We start from the raw sequence: 18523 nt of genomic DNA, 5'->3' as shown, positions 1-18523 counted from the left end.
AGTCCGTATCGTGAATAAGTTTTACTTATTATGTTCTTACAATATTCTATGGAAATCACGGGTTAAATTAAATCAACTTGTTAACGAGCTTGTTTGTCTTTGTTTCAGGCCACAGCTGGGTGAAAGCCAATCTGGGGATAGCTCCAAAGACCGGGTGGTCGATAGATCCTTTCGGGCACGGACCTACTGTACCGTACTTATTAGAGCAGAGTGGGCTGGAGGGAACTATCATCCAAAGAATCCATTACGCTTGGAAGCAGTGGCTGGCTCAGCGGCAAATCGAAGAGTTCTACTGGACAACCGGCTGGTCTCAACACAAGCCCTCTCTGATCGTCCATAACATGCCCTTCGATATCTACTCCATTAAGTCCACCTGCGGGCCACACCCTGCCGTCTGCATAGGTTTTGATTTCAGGAAAATACCCGGAGAGTACACCGAGTACACAGCTAAATATGAAGAGATAACCGAGCACAATCTCCCTAGCAAGTCAAAGGCCTTGATCGAGCAATACGAGCGCATCGGCTCCCTCACACCTCACAACGTCATCCTCGTGCCGCTCGGAGACGACTTCCGGTACGAGTACGGCATCGAGTTCGACGCACAGTACACCAACTATATGAAAATGTTCACCCACATTAACAATCATAAAGAACTTTTTAACGCTGATGTTTCATTTGGCACTCCCCTCGACTATTTCAATGCGATGAAAGAGCGACATACTGACATACCGACATTAAAAGGCGATTTCTTTGTGTATTCCGATATTTTCAGTGAAGGTAAGCCCGCATACTGGTCCGGTTACTACACCACACGACCCTACCTCAAAATCCTAGCACGACAATTCGAACACCAGCTGAGAACGGCCGAAATCATTTTCACGCTGATCTCGAACAATGTTAGGCAATCTAGTAACCAACAACTAATTGCGTCAGAGAGAAGGCTAGAAAAATCCTACGAGCAGTTGATAACAGCTCGCAGGAATCTAGGCCTTTTCCAACACCACGACGCGATCACCGGCACTTCTAAGGCTAGCGTGATGAGCGACTACGGCACTAAACTTATTACTAGCATTTATCACTGCATTCGACTCCAAGAAAGCGCCCTCGCCACTTTAATGTTACCGGACCACGCACACTCTTCTCAGAGTATTCTACAAAGTCAAATGGAATGGGAGACGTACGGAAAACAGCCGCGACAACTGCAGGTGTCCCTCGTCGACAAAAAGAAAGTCATCCTGTTCAATTCTCTCGCCGAAGAACGTACGGATGTCGTAACAGTGAGAGCGAACGTGACTAACATCAGAGTATATGACACTCGCAAGAGAGAATACGTGGCCTACCAAATCACCCCAAACATTGATATCCGCGAGAACGGAAAATATGTCTTGAGCGATGTTAATTTCGACATCACATTCGTTGCTACCATTCCACCCCTTAGTGCAGTTACGTTCAATCTCGAAGAGTATACGAACACCTCTCACCACTGCACGGTTTACTGCAACAACTGCGGCATCGGAAAACAACTAGACTCCGAGAAATCGGAACTTTTTCCCATCAAGAAAATGAAACCTGGCGACATCCAGTTAGAGAACTCTGTCTTGAAACTACTGATCGATAGAAATACTGGACTTTTAAGGCAAGTGAAAAGAAAAGATTCGCGACGAAAGAGTGTAGTTGAAGTTCAATTCGGAGCCTATAGGAGCGCACAGCGGCACTCGGGAGCGTATTTATTTATGCCCGACTACGACGAACCCGAAAGAAAAGAAATTCTTAAAAACTATATGACCAGAAATGATGACGATTCTATGCAACACATGGATGACAATATTGTCATAATCGCTGGGCCCGTTTCCACTGAAATCACCACCATGTACCTGCCCTTTTTAGTCCACACGATCAGGATTTTCACAGTTAAAGACTCTCTACTTGAGTATGGCGTCCAAATTGAAAATATAGTCGATTTCGAGAATCCACCAAAAAATAGAGAAACGGAACTATTCATGCGTATGCAAACGAACATACAGAACGGAGAGGTGCCGGAGTTCTACACCGACCAGAACGGGTTGCACTATCAGAAGAGGTTGAAAGTGATTAAATTAGGAATAGAGGCGAACTACTACCCGATCACAACGATGGCTTGGCTTCAGGACGAGGAAACGCGACTGACCTTTATAACTAATCATGCACAAGGGGCCTCCTCGTTTGAACCGGGTCGATTGGAAGTGATGTTGGACCGACGCACGCTGTACGATGACCACCGCGGGGTAGGCGAAGGCGTCGTCGACAACAAGCCCACGATCTTCCAAAACTGGTTGCTCATAGAACCAGTGGCCCCGGATTCCGGAGCGAGCGAAAAGAAAGACACGAACGAACACGGCTCGAGCTTCAACGAGAGACACTTTATTCCGGAACCGGTATCTACCAACTATGAGCTACCATCGCGAACTGCTGGCGTCCTAAGCCGAACTCTGAACTATCCGGTTAACGTTTACTTAGTGGATACGAGCGAAGTCGGTGAAATCGCTGTAAGGTCGAACAAGGCGTTCGTCCAAGACTTCCCACCTGGAATTCACCTGCTCACTCTACGGACTATCACTGACGAACACCTGGAGCAGTACCCGAGTCGCGAAGCTTTCTTAGTTTTGCAACGACCTGGCTTTAGCTGCTCCGTGGGGAATTCTTCATACCATACCTCCGCTAGTTTCTTGCCAACGACCACGTTTAAAGACCTACGCATTACCAACATATCTTCTGTAAGCTTAACGGGCCTCAAGCATTACAAATCATTTTTCGGCTTCGAAGATATTGAATTATCTCCTATGGAAGTCAAGACCTATAAGATTCGATTTTAAAATCATTACTATAGTAGACAATTTTTATGTATTTATTCAATGGTTTACCATTTTAGTGTCGTAAAAGCATCGACGCACACGTTTTAAGCAAGTGTCATTTGTAAATAGTGAGGGTTTAATGGCCCAAAATGTTTGTCTGTTGAAACAGAAGTTACGATTTCTCATAATGCATTTGATGCGCGATTTAATCGTGTAAAAACTCATGAATGCTCATGAAGGTTTAAACTTGGCGAGCGGCTTTTTCACTTGGGCGTACATCGAAAGTGAATGCGAGAAGTCGTAGGTATCAACCTCGGCTGAACAACTGAGACTGAAATCGAATAAGAGTCAATGGTGCAAGAGTTATAAGACTATGCAGTGAGAACCTGGCACTTGTGACCATAGAATTAACTATTCAAATATAGTTATTTTAAACAGTTCCTTTACTAGTATGTATAAGATAGGAAGCCTAAACAATCCCTTGAAAAGAAAAGCTATAACTGCATTACAATCCAGTGATGTGTGTAATATGAGGTGGAATCATCATATTTAACGGAAAGCCTAAGGTTTTAAGAAGCATTTGCACGTAAACTACATCGCCTTAGAGATATCCAATCAATAAAACTCCATAGGAGCTCTACGACAGGACATAAAACCTCTAGACTGAAAAGGCATGGTAGTTGTAATGTTCGCATCAGCAAATCATGGACGCTCATAATACAGTACAGTTTGCATAATATCACATAGTATATCACATAGTATATAACACCGACAGCCTGAAGTTGCCTCTGCGAGATATCGCATGTACTCGTTCCATTAACAGATTACTAAAAACACACTTGTTACAATCCAACAAAGATTTCGCGTACCTATTATATGGCACTTACGTTCGGTTTTGAGTAATGATACTTTACCTGGAAGTTGCGGCCACTGGTTGTCGTCAGGACCGCGTAGGCTTAAGCGGTAAGTGAAGTGATGTCATTTATTATTTGCCCTGATTTTTCGAATTATAGAATAGGTACACTTCCCTTCTCTCGATGCTATTTGCCCACCCATACAGAATCAGGGTCCGGTAATTTTGAGCCCCTGCACTCATCCACAAAAATTAAATTTCTATAACATGTTTGGTTTGAGCATTATATTATTCGAAGAAGGTTGTCAACAACCTACCTTCTTCGAAATTGTTGTACAGACCAAATAGATAAGCAGCGGCCAGCAAAGGTTTTATGAAAATCCACATCTGTCGTGATTTGGCTGTCAATTAAATTACACAGCTGCCCTCAAACCGACCTCTATACTACGCTATAGCATGTTATAGGAGTCAGTGCATAGCAAACTCATACCTGTCGCGTAATTTAAAAATGGAACGATTTTTTACTCCGAAACATGGTAACCAAGGAGGTAACTCATCAAAAGTTTTATTTAATTTTCCTTTGATCTTTCCCATAGAGAACAGGCAAAGGTATATCGCCGTACAGCCAGGTTTATTTAAATTTCGAAGTGGCTTAGAAATGGTAAGCTGTTTATTGAAAAAAGAACAAGTAAACACTTTAACGCGGGAAATAAAGGCATTTACGGACTTACATGAGAACTTAGCCCACGTTTACACGGTCGTCAATCAACTCCTCTTATGTTGGCCGCTGCAGTAATGCACTATTTCAAGCCTAAGGTCGCGCGAAATTTAATTTTTTACCATAATAGAATGTAATTTTATCGCTTTAACATTAACTAAGTAAAAAAATATAAAAAAATTTAATAAGTTCAAAATTTTGTAAAACGATTTACACCTTAGTACCTATATTTTGTATTTTTTGGAGACAACAAAATATTTATCTGCCTCAGGACCAAATTATTAAAAAATAAACTTCTCAATACCGAGAATCTATTTGAATCGCTTTACGTGATATACATTTACGTGTAATATTAATTGAGAAATTACAGAAGGGCCACGACCTTATCGCATAAGCTGTTAGGGAAATGGGGCGCAGCAATAGTCAAAAATAAATGTAAAGAAATATTTTCAACAAGCTTTCTAAGCAAAGTATTATTCCGAAACTCGTGCTAGAAACATTTGCAAATAATAAACACGTAGGCCGTTGACGGCCTACGTGTTTATTATTTGCAAATCACGGTTTTGAGTGAAATTTTCATCGTCATCAACGTATGCTCGCCTGGTACTTAAAAAATAGGATCGATGTTATGTCGATGAGTGTTGTTTTAGTGTGCGAGACAATAATCGTCGTGTTTGTGAAATTTTAAATGTATTAGGATCGGAAGGAGACTTTCAGACATAGATACTGGAATTCCTGAGGAAAAAGCGGCAATTCACTCACGAAGATCGGAAAATACAGTGGAAAATACTCAAGTCAGTTATTTTCGTAATTTAACATAATTTTTGTCGCCTGTTACACTGCTTATGCCATAAGATCGCAACCCTGCGATTGATTACATTGCATATATTTTACACGTTTATATGACATAAATCGCATAAACGATACTCTCGACTATTGTTTTGTGAAAATCACAATGCTATACGTACCAACGCACTGTAGCTCTCTTTTGATGCATAATTTTATGATAATTTAATAGTTTGTTTATGTAAACGCAGAATACACTGTATGCTTAATGTAACTTATCTAGAAGGGCGAATCCGGTAATTGCGGGCGAATTCAAATCGCAGCTATCTCGTAATTCATTGGCATTAATAGTTCTTGTATTAAAGGGTGACAAAAATCTCCACCGCCTGGTGGTCAAGGTCGATTGGACGGCGTTCATTAACGTTATGGATTCCCTGAAAGTGACTTAACATAAAAGTATTTTGTTTGTCCATTGGAGGTTTTTTTTAGTGAGTGCAACATCCGGAGTAATTTTTCGTATCCACTTCTATGATGAGAGTGAATGACAAAAACATTCTCGTCTACTTGATGAACACCGCAGCCCATTTCGTGAGCTGCGATTACGTCATAGAAAATCGTGCGAGGAATTGGCACCAAGGCAACTGTTTGCAGAGGATAGTCGCGCGTTTCTCGTTCCTTTCGGATGTAGAACCGCGGAAATTTTTAACTCCGAAATTCGCCCATCTAGACAAGCTTTGAGTGCGTTCTGCGGGGAGTGCGATAAGATCGTGCGCTATATTTTCTTATATAAGACATTATACATTTCGAAGGAACCAGTCTTCACATCTCGGTGTGGACGGACGACCAAACGTCAGCCAATATATGGCATTCGCATACACAGATAATGTTGAGTAACCTGGAAACGTACACTAGAAATACAGGATGCATTATATTAGCATGCGATCGAGATAAACAGGTGCAAGCTTCACGCTCCGCAGAACTTCCACTCAGCCTAATTGATCATTACCTATGGCATATTATTAAGACAAATACATTGAGGCAATCCATTAAGGCAATCCATTATAGACAGAGTATCAATAGTTTCCTTTGATCAAGCAACTCCAGTTAATTACAACATTGCTTGCTTAATGTATAGTCTATAATTGGCTCCGTGTGAATGATTCATTGTTTACAGAACCACCTATTCTGTATGTTACAACGGTTTACCTGTAAGGAATATTTATTATGTACGCGCGTAAAATTAATCTTACGCACCACCACGTCTAAAGCATCACAACTATTGGATATTGCATACGCTTTATGATGGCACGAATGTTATAAGCGCGACAACCTTGGTATCTTAGAACAATGTCTGGGCCCTGATTCTATATCTCTCACAATGTTTACAGTTCCGTATTTTGAAAGCAATGAGGAATGCATATAGGATAACTTAGGTGTCATTCTTTCAAGACACTTTTTATGAGAAATACGTGCTGGATTTGATACCTCTATTTGTACTAAATAGGTACCAAATACTCTGATTAGTCTGATTAGTTACTTTACGTTGACCTAGAATCATCTAATTGAAACTGGAAAGCACCGAAACTGTCAAATAGTTAAAAACACAGTAAACATTTATCTTCGATTTACAAAAGTGTTAGGAAACCTTGATGCATGAGTCTGACTCGCGCTAGGCCGATTCTTACGTTAGCAAATTTCGATTAGGAGATTTGTTATGGTAATACATGTAATCCGTACCTCCATACTAATGTTATAAACGCGAAAGTATGTTTGTTTGTCCATCAATAAGGCAGCAACAGAGCAACGGATCGATGTGAACTTTAGCATAGAGATAGTTTATGGGCCGGAGAGAGCCATAGGCTAATTAATAACACAGAAAAATGCACAGTACCTGTTCTTGCTCGCATTTTTTCCGGGATGAAAAGTAGCCGATTTAGCTCATAAACTATCTCTGTGCCAAGAATCACGTCAATCTGTTTCTCGGTTGCTGCGTGATTGAAGAACAAAAAAAAAAAAGGAATCGTGCCTTTTCCGGAATTAAATGTAGCCTGTGTCACTCTCCGGCCCATAAACTATATCTCTTTGCAAAAAATCACTTAAATCCGTTGCTCTGTTGCTGCTTTATAGAAGGACAAACACACAAACAGTTTTGTAGTTGAGAGGAGGGAGAGTAACATGAGCTACTTTTGGTCCTGGAAAAAGTTTGATTCCTATAAGGGTGGTACAGAAAGTATAATAAAAAGTCGTCCTTTAATCACGCCCTAAAAAAGTAACCCAACTACTTTATTTTTGGCATTGAAATGGTTGAACGAACGAACGATGAATAGTGCACTGTTCTGTATTTACATCGGTGTCCTATTGCGATCAAAACCGCGAGCGAAGGTGCGGGTAAAAACTAGTAGACTATAAACAAACATAAACATATAACAGAGAATTAGGGCCCAGATTTTTTTTAAATTTACAATACCCTAAACCAGCCTCAGCTTACTACCAACGGATATTGTCCTGTTACTTATAAAAGTGGTACCATTGTATTTTATACAACATTAAAAAGTTATTGTCACTGAAAGTGAGTCTGCACTTAAAACATTTTTGTATAAGAACTAGAACACACTACGGTTTTCTCCAGCGGGCGTTTGCAGTCAAAAACCGCTTACAGTTCACGCACTGGCTACATAAACGCTGAAAACTGTATAAGAATTTAAATTTAACAGATGGTTGCGCAGTTTTACGCCGAGTACGCATATAAAAGTTTATTTCTAAAATCTGCTGCGTTTATAACCGCAAGTGCGTTTGCTCGTATTTATTAATTTAGATTCAGAAAATCTCGCGGTTTATCGTACTGTTTTCTAGAACGTTAGTTAATGTAGTTTAAATACACTATATATGTCTATTTATCGATATAGTATAAAAATTGGTGTCTAAATAATATTGAAGTTCTACTTATATAGGTTACGCTGTTATACCCAAAGAAATAATTTTTATCTTTATAATTTGTTTTAGCATAACATGAAATGTAATGGACAGTTTCTAATGGGGATCTAACTGTATGTAATGAAATAATTCTTAGTTAGCCCGATATAGTTAACAAGCTTAAAAACAAATTATGCTTAAACTTTTTGGTTCAAGCATTTGACATTTGTTAATATACAATAAAAATATATTATAATTTTAATAATTAACAGATACTAAACTATTACATAACACTTATTCCCCAGTAGATGTAAATTATATTACCTTGTTACGTTACAGTTGAAGCTGATCGCATGTAATCGCAATAATGTTTCAAATCGTTATGAAATCCTAGTAATTTTTCAACCGTTACGTTATATTGTTGAATTGAGTTGGCAAGTCACAACGATTGAACGTTCATATAAATCAAGATTTCACGAAAAGGGGTCATCCATAAAAGACGTCACACATTAGGGGGATGCAGGTGGTCAACAAAATGGGATATCGTGGGGGCATGGGGCTTTAAGGGGGCATGGATTCATGAGATTCGTGTGACGTTATGTATGGATGGTATCTATAACCGTATGAAACATTTCAATGAAAAATAATAGGTGCTCTCTACTCCAAAAAAGAGGCGCATGCGTTCAACTTTAAATCACTATCCAGGTTGTGTTTGCATAATATTAGCTGTACTAGCCTTATTCCGTTTTATTTATATAATATTATTCTGTAAAAATATAATTAAGTTGCTCGTATATTACGAGTCCCAACCACAAACGCCGCACGAACTATTGAATGCTGCTGACGTCATCATCAGTCAAGCGATGATGGGCATTCGATAATATCGATATTCGTCTGTTTATTTCGATTCTAGATTTAAACTTACGTAATCGTGAACAAACAATTTATAATTAAAAAAAAGAATATTAAATTAAAATAACTGCCTTTATGTCATGTAACATTTGTTATGTTATCATCCTATAAATTAAATAGTTAACTGATCCAATCGTTATTTATTCTCAATGCTACCGATGGATTTCCAAAGTTCGATTGGACATCGGCATATATTTTAATTTAATATTATAGTCTTTCCGGAGAATCGACTTGGATGGTTAACAGCAACGAAATGTGCGTTTTGCTCTGCGGTTGCGGCTCGTCTTGTATGTTTCTAGCTTTATATTAAGCCACATTGTTTTTATTGTGTAAATGCATTTTTATTTATAAATTTATTGCATAATATAATTTATACGTAGTAATAATGTAATACTTATAAACATTTACGTGTAAATTAATGTAGTATAAATTATACAAGTGTTTATATCAGCCATCATGAGAATCTCTGAAAAAAAAAAATGGGTTGCGAAACAAGTTATCTAAATACTATAGGAAATATATAATAAATATAGTAGTTAATAAATCATTTCACGTAGTTATAATGAATATGATAATCATTATGAGTTCAAACCAGTCTATGTTTACCACACCTCACAATCTTAGTTTAAGTATATTTATCTATGATTTATGTATTAACTTTTTGTGATAAAGTACTTTTTTAAATTAATTTTAACTTTAATATTTATTTGGGACGGACACAAATTGGTTTATGCGTAAATAAGTCTGGTTTATTATCACACTATTATATTAACATTGGTTCTATTTTGGTTTCTTATTTTATTATTAGTTCTATTTATTAGTTCTATTTGGTATTTGGTTGATTGGTTCTATAGAAGCCGGCAATAAACTCTGCACAATTTACCAGCTGCAGTACATACATTTATTTACCATTTGTCTACAATTGTGCATATTAAAGCTTGGCCGATTAATGGTTCTTTCTTTGTGGTTACCGTATTTCGACAGTTCATCACATTACTGCTCCGACGTAGGGAACGGATCACTTCTGAGGTTGATAAGGGTGTAGGCCGTAGACCACTCCAATTGCGGATTGGTAGACTTCTCACGCCTTTGATATCGTTATGAGGAAGTCTCAGACACGAAGGTCCCCCTACGTTTTCCTTCACTGTTAAAGCAAGTGAAATTTTAGGAGTGCGTGCTCCCGAAAAAGGAAGCTGTAGTCCTGAGGGGGCGTTCATAAAATACGTGAGATGTTGGGGGGGGGGGGGGGGGCTTTGACTCGGCAAATATCACGCATTTCTTGATTGAACAAAAAAAATTATATTTTGGTACATTGGTCTTTTTACAATAACAATCCAACGCGTTAACGTAAGAAAACCACATTTTGATAAATCTCACGTGAGATTGGGGGATGGGGGAGGAGGTTGAATAAAATTCCACGACGTCTCACCAGGGTGGGAGGGAGGCACAGAAAATTTAAGAAAACACCTCACGTAATTTATGGACGCCCCTTCACCGTATTTCAACAGTCAGTTTTATGCAAACCATAACATTCTAACAATATAGCCATACAATCACTCAACTGGTGTCACAGCCAGACATTTCCTCATTTCTTATAGTGTGAAATATATATCAATAATTGAAAAGAAAATTGTACTTACACAAAATATCAAATATCACGTAAAGGAGTCAACACACCGACCCCGCGACTTGATGCCGTTATCTGATGATAACGGCATCAAGTCGCGGGGCATCATGCCGTTTGAAAAGTAGCAGTTTCGGTGTGTAGATTCCTTTAGACAGTTTTCTGCATATATTTCGATTAAAATTTATATTATCTGTCCCAAATAAATGTAACTCCAGATAATAATTATAAATTTGATTGCTTTAAGATTCGTAATGTATTACCAGATACCTCTGTTTTTATTTGTAAAAAAAGGCCGGAAATCAAGTTTACTAATTTAAAAAAACGATGATGTACATTTTATGTTTAAGAAATAAATGTGTAGTTGAAAATAAAATCATTGAGAAAATTTACAAGAACATGTATTTGATTTATTACCTTACAAGAGTCGTCGCAGCCACTCTGAAGTATTTTACAATATTATTTCTTAAAAAATTCAGGATTTCATAAGAAGTGTTACAGTATTGCTCAAAAGTTCTTAACACTAACACGGAAGCTTTGAAGTCTTTGAACCTGACGAGAATTTTGCGTTCAGTCCGTTTGGGAAATGTCCAAACTTAAACAGTACTCATAGATTGAGTCATTCTCAAGAGTCCGTTACAATGAACGTGATAATTATCACTAAGCGGGAATTGTAGAAGAGAATTAATATATACTTAGACAATACACACATCGCCATCTAGCCCCAAAGTAAGCGTAGCTCGTGTTATGGGTACGAAGAAGACTGATGAATATTTTTACGAATAATATACATTATACATAAATACTTATAATATACAGATAAACACCCGGCCACTGAAAAACATTCATGATCATCACACAAACATTTTCCTGTTGTGAGAATCGAACCCACGGCCTTAGACTCAGAAAGCAGGGTCGCTGCCCACTGCGCCAATAGGCCGTCAAAACTGAATTAGTCAAAAAAAACAATGTTCGAAAGGCAAATGGAATCCGGTAACAAACTATCGGACGTGTCCGTAAACCACGATGATCGCAGTCGTTTCGACTCGACTCCCCGCGGGAGCGGCATCTAGTTATAATACTGGGAAACTACTGCCACTCCGCTCCCCGATTTAGTAACCATGCATCAAATACGTAAACGTAGGTAGGAAATCTTAGTAAGCATACAGATAACCTAGCAAGCAAGCTACCGAGTACTCCGAAGTCTTATGATGAACGAACTTTTTTTTTATACCACTAAAGTTATAGTGGTAGCTAGCAACCGCCGAAGCCTCCCAACAGACCAGGGAATATTCAGAAATTATAAATTCCCGAATTGCCCCTGCCTCCAACTGAAAAATACCGCTGCGTCAAACGTCCGATACCTCTAGGACGGCCTAAAGTTATGTCCACAACTGACGTCCGATACTTTGCAACAGTTTCGTGTACATTTATTATTTAAGTACCTATAAGCCGCTCTGTCAGGCGCGTCTGTCAGTCTATAATTAGATTTTGCATTATCGCAAAATTTTCGCCGCGGCCATAGCTTCCCCGTGTATCATCAAAGGCAGTTATCATTATACACTCAAGTGTGGTCGTGACAAAAATAGTCAATAGCGTGGCCATAAATATATAGGCATAAGTACAGAACTTTAAGATTCGAAGTGAAACAAAAAACACACGTCTTCTCATTGCTTAGTCGAGTGAAGCTAACTCTACACTCGCGCAGCCGATACCATAAGTGTAGATTCGCGATGCAAATTTGATACAATTTTTAGTACAAAATACGTATCAAATTTAAAAAAAAAAAGCGAAAAAAAAGTAATTATTATTTTTTGAAACATACTTTACACCAACATATTTCATTATTTACATTAGACCGGTACGACAAATTGACTATGGGTTGTCGTTATATTACGACAAAGGATTCAAGTAGGAACGCTCTCGACCTTACTAGAAATATTTAGAACCTATTGAGAATATGAAGGTGTTGTGTAGCAATAATGTTGAGTTAATTTGAACATCGGGTTCTATCACAAAAAGGGTATTTTGCGCTAGTCCCAAAGTTTTTCTTTAGTAAAAGGAGATATTGGTCGCGGAGACGTAACGCACGAATTTCGAGACATATTACGAGATTTATGCGCGAATGTAGAGCTGGCTTAACACAACGAGCATCAGATATTAATCTACAGCACTGTATCTACAAATAACCGTGTCCAGTGACTGGAAAGTCAAACGAAAAACCGTTCAAAAACCATTTTAAAACAAATTAGGGTTCCGTAGTACAACAAGGAATCCTTATAGTTATGGTCTACTTGATTGTGAGTTACAGGTACAATTTTCTTTAAACCAAGGCTATAAACGTTGCAAACATATTTGAAACAGATATACTTCAATTTTTCAGTTGATCTATATAATTTGGAAAAAATAAATTAAATGTCGTTGACAGTATGGATGCTCACAGTTATTATTTTCCAACGAAATATCGATATATCGATATATTACCAACAAAGAGTATACAAAGACTAGGTGAAGCTGACATGTTCCTGACACTGGCCGGTTGTGTGGAGATACTTCCCGACTCATATACATAACTCTGCCCCCAACCGCACTCATTTTACACAACATTAAACCTAATTAATTATTTAGCGCGAATCTATTTAAAATTTTAAGTATTAATTGAATTGGAGCTTATCAAATCTAGAACAACCAATAACTAACTGAAGACAAAACATTCCAACACTTTGTTCCTCGTAAATACAATAGTTTTAAATTCGAATTAATGATTCTATTAAATAAACTGCTTAGCTTATGTCTATCACAAGAAACGCCTGAGTAATAAAACCCTTCTCACTTTTCTTATAGCACCGTAAAACTACAAAGTTAATAAAGAATTAATCTAATCTAAAAGAGATATTTTTTAATCCACTACTAGTAAGTTCTTGAATGCAATCTCACCTGGTTGGATGTGATGATGCAGTTTAAGATGGTAGCGACTAACGTTTTAGGGAGTATGGCAGTTTTATTAAAGCCCTAATCAGTTTCTACACTATGGTGGTCCAGTCTGCGATACAAGGTTATCTCATGCACCCGATTGGTGCTCTTTTTATGTTTGAGCACCAATAACTCAGGGCACTTTTTGTATCTTCAATGGCCCTGACCATACGGTGTTTTACGTTAGTCTAAGGGAACGCCAGTAAAGTAAAGTTTTAATGTGTGCTTAAATTTTAAGAAGAATTTTATTAATCGAGCGTTAAACAACGAATACGCAAACAAAATTGTAACAGTTTGAACTCGCTTACATTTTATTGTCAAATATTGGCACAATTAAAAATCAGGTCAATTCGCCACAGAACTTACCTATTTGGGAGACATGAATATAATAAACAGCAAATACGCGATTGTTTTGTGATACCATATTACCATATAAACTTAATAATAAAGTAATAATAATTATAACATTTTATCTAAATAAAATACAATTTCATACTATATAATATCATAATTTTTTCCATGATGTAAAATTTATCTAAATGTTACTAAATAATTAACAATTATTATGATTGCATAAGGACGGTAGATATGATGATATAAAGCAAAGAACAAATAAGTAACATAATACGCATATAAACGGGGTCCGTAGGCGTTAATATTCAATATTGAATTTCAATATGGAAAATTCTTAACGCGATACTAAATCAGAAAATACCCATTTTCACATCATTATCCTCAGCGTATTAAAGTCTCTCATAGGAGAGTAAATTTAAAGCTGCGACCCACAATGCTGCACAATTGCGGTTGGGCGGGCTTTGCCTTACTTTACTTTATCGCATAATAATAAGGTTTCAAGTCCGTTTCAGGTTAACAAAGGAAACCACTAGTTCTAAATAATTAACTGATCTCCATCTTATCTTATTTTTAATTGTTTCATACCTTAAGGAGCAACATACATTGAGAATTCATGACATATAACTTATTCTAAACTGTCACGTACATGCCATTATTAAATTTTGATATGAATAAATACCGCCAGCCCGCGTAGTAGCAGCGTGGTGGGTCTATGCTCTTATTCTATCAGAATGGTAATTATGTATTATTTTAAACATTTAACATAGAATTGGCCTTGGCAATGAAACTTATGATAATATAATCAACTTTAGACCCAAAATTATTAATCAATCTCCATTCAGCGTTTGAAAACGAATCACGGAACCCTGAATACAATAACGCGTTAGCAATTCCAGCCCCTTAAAAACTTTTTGTTTGGTTACGTGATGACAACCCATCATACAAAACATGTATTTTCGACAACGAGCGTTGTATGCTTCTATCAATACTATACTAGATAGTCCGATAGAAGAAAAAAAGTCTTGACTTCTCTTTAAGTTATCTGGTATGTGTGAGCTTTAACTATGTGGCCGTAACTAAATCGAAGATTCTAAAACTAGTTTTGAATTATTGCTCTGACTAGGTTGCGATTTAAGTGGTTTTATGCGACTATGTGAGATGGTGATAACAAGCAAGGCTAATTTGTTGAGCTTTTCCTTAGCCGACAAGCTCGAGTTTGTAGCTTTAGTTTTAAGTTTACCGTTTATCACCATGTACGCATCAAAAGTGCCCTCTATGGGCCCAGCCATTTGATTAAAGAATTATATTACCACAAAAAAAAACAATAAAAGAGGTACATTTAAACGTGTCATAGATTAGCTATTTGTTTTTAACAAAATTGGCAATAATATTTGCATTTCGTCGCCTTAGCGGTTATATATTCGATCTAGAATTTTACAGTAGTGAGTTTTGTGTAATTAACACATTATGAAGCTTTGCAATAGTCAAGTTGCAGTTCCAATGCCACAGAGACAGTTTTTGAGAAAAATTTGTTTTTTTATTAATGTTTTAATTCCAATTTTTATTATATTTAATTTTAATGTAATCATTATTTTTTTTATCTGTTAAGTCCTAAGTTAACTGATTTTTTTTTCATGACATTTTTAAAATGATTTATTAATTTTTATGGGTGAATGTGAACTGTAAATTAGTATTAATTTTATTTATTTTAATGCCTATTTTATTTTTTATAAACATCTCTAAGTGTAAATTTTAATATTTACAAATAAGCAGCAGCGCTAAGGTGACGAATTTCGCTTACCTACTCAATAGATCAAAAAAAAAATATGGGTTACCAAAACGGGGGTCATATCTATTATGTTATTGACCGAAGACTGGTTTTAAATTTCATAAAGAGCAAGTGACAGGGAACTGTCAGTTGAAGCTGCCAGAAAAGTCACTGAAAGGGCAGTTCTAGGACTGTCTACGGAATACCAAACTCCTCGATAGCTTACAGCCGATATTTCGAGTTAGGATCCGATAGTGAAGCAGGAATACTGACGACATACTCTACTCGAAGTTAATCCTTTTGATCCAGCATGCTTGCGTCGAGATAATTATTTCTACCCGTTACTCGTGCTTTTTCCATAGACGAGAAAATTGGTAGACATAATTTTCTAGAGCATGTTATATATTATAACCCGAAGACAAAGAGGATTTTACTGTCTACTGGACCGACATGTTTTTTTCGTCTTCGGGCTATCTTGTATAATATTCTCTCGTTGTCGATGAGTAAAGCTATCGAGGTCTTTGATTAGAAAAGGGACATACAAAAACAGAAAAGCGACTTGGTAAACTACGCAATTCAGTAAACGACATTTACTATAACTAGTTAAAGTAACTTAAACGCCACTTAATGTGAAAGCAGCACAAATGGTGTTCTAAACTACGACAGTAAGGCGCTCTGCAAACGTAGACACTTTTAGTAACCGTCGTACAACTATCAGAATTAACTCAATGCTTATACACCCAATTTTTTCTTACTCGTCTTATAATTTAAACAATATTTTCATTACAATTGCTCCTAACGTGGACCTTATTACATCGATATAAGGCTACTAATCCAAGATAACAGATATGCCTGTTTTATTTAACATTACCGCACTTGTGTTTTTAATATAAATATTTGATACTTACTATTTAACTTTGCTGCGCGATTTTCCGTAATTAATATTTTGTTAATTTAGCTTTGGGGTTGATTATTAATAATTTAGAAATAAAAATAAATTTAAAATAAATAGTAACTTTGCCGCTTGTTATATTTAAAGTTCAAAAATAATAATTAAATTATCCAGTTTAACTTGGAAAGCAGATTTTACTCATCCGGGAATAAAAATCGCGGCGCGAATCACAATTAACCTTTTTTCACATAAAATCTAGAGAGCGGCCTACGAAACTTTTATACAGTGAAACTTCAAAAAAAGGTTTAGTTATTTTCTGAGAACGTACTTAAAAGTTTAGCCTGTTTTGTCCCGCAAGTGTTATGAAAATCGTCGTATGTATTTCACTCTCGGATTCCGTATCGCGCTCGCTTACAGCTCGCGTGCCTAAAACCGCCTCGTGTTGTGTAATGTAAACGTACTAGTTGCATAATCTACTATTTCATTACATGTTAGTGTAAAGTATATTTTAAAAATAAAAAAAACCAGTGCGTTAATATAAATAAAAACATAACAATAAAATTAGATTTTCTTCATATACGTGTAGTTTTATTTACTTAAAACTTTAGTTATTTAAATCTTTATTATAAGACAAATAGGAAAACGTAAGACTATACGTCCGGTATCAAAAACTGGACAAGGTCCCAGGTTGCTAGTTAATATTGGCTTCTTTCAGAAAGTGTCTACCTCTGCACAGTTGATTTCGCAGTATGATAAAATATTCAATGGTCACTAACACAACCAATCACAAAGTCTCCGTTTGCGCAGAGATAAGTATAGGCAAAATACCAAAACACATAAATTAATATTTAATAAAAAGCCCTTAGATTTTATAAAGCGTTTCGTTGTGGGGTGCTTAATTAAATACTTTGGGCCATGTGTTCATTAAAAGGATCCGAACACTTTTGTCATCACCTGTCAAGACCCGCGGATGTCGTACGAGGCGACTAAAAGAATATAACGAACTGCGGACAGCAGCGTCCTCCATGCTACTATGTACTGCGATCATAAACCCGTCCGCCCGGCGTGGTGATTATGGGAGAGTTGGGAGACTGTTAAAGTCTACAGATGATGACTTAAGGATGATCTTTGACGGATCCTGACCGCTAACCAACACTCAAGAAAAGTAATAGAAAAATCTTTAACAAGCTAGATTTTATATAATTTTTAATTATAAAGTCTGTTATACTTGAACAATCTCATTAACGCAGTTTGGTTTCCAACGATCTTTTGGTCATTAACAGTACTTAGTTTTAACCATGTCCATTATGTGGTATGGGATGTATTTATTTATTACCAGTCTATTTTTAATAGCTTTTTGTATAAACTTCCGTCTTGTTTTCGGTAATTTTCCGTACTAAGATGTATTAACATTCTATTTCATATCCGTCGTTCGCATTTATTTTCGCGTTCGCGTTATTGATTATTTTACCGTGTCAATTAAAACAAAGTATTTAACAGTCTAATTTAACTAGCTGTTACTAAACTTCTTTCGTTCGTAAGTATATTTTAGGATTATTATCAGTAATTATTTCATCGTGTCAATAACGCGGTATACGTTTATTTAACAGTCTATTTTCACAAGGTTTAATATAACTTCCATCGTTCGTATTTCTTGGTTTGTTTATTTCATGTCAATTACTCTACTTAACTTCCTCCGATTGTAAGCTTTTTTAGGGATTATTTTCGTTACTTATTCCATCATGTCAATTACGCGGTATATGATTTATTTAACAGTCTTTTTCAAGCTTTTACTTAACTCTCTTCATACGTATGTCTTACATTAAATTTCATAATGTCATTGAAGTGGTTGGTATACGATGTATTTAACGATTTTTATTAGTTTTTAATTGACTTCGT

The 18523-nt window shown here is 36.7% G+C and overlaps 1 protein-coding gene across 1 annotated transcript in view; it reads left to right on the top strand.

Moving 5' to 3' along the window:
* The window catches only part of LOC120636039 (alpha-mannosidase 2), a 186483-nt gene extending 182903 nt beyond the window's left edge, over positions 1-3580 (top strand). Inside the window, exon 8 of the mRNA XM_039907298.1 lies at positions 109-3580. Coding sequence (XP_039763232.1) covers positions 109-2852 — 2744 coding nt within the window. The 3' untranslated portion in view covers positions 2853-3580. The remainder of the gene's footprint in view (positions 1-108) is intronic.
* Positions 3581-18523: the final 14943 nt, after the last annotated feature.

The sequence above is a fragment of the Pararge aegeria genome, chromosome Z (assembly GCF_905163445.1).
Source record: "Pararge aegeria chromosome Z, ilParAegt1.1, whole genome shotgun sequence".
Classification (NCBI taxonomy): domain Eukaryota; kingdom Metazoa; phylum Arthropoda; class Insecta; order Lepidoptera; family Nymphalidae; genus Pararge; species Pararge aegeria.
The sequence above is the reverse complement of the archived record's forward strand: the minus strand, read 5'-3'. Positions and strand labels throughout refer to the sequence as shown.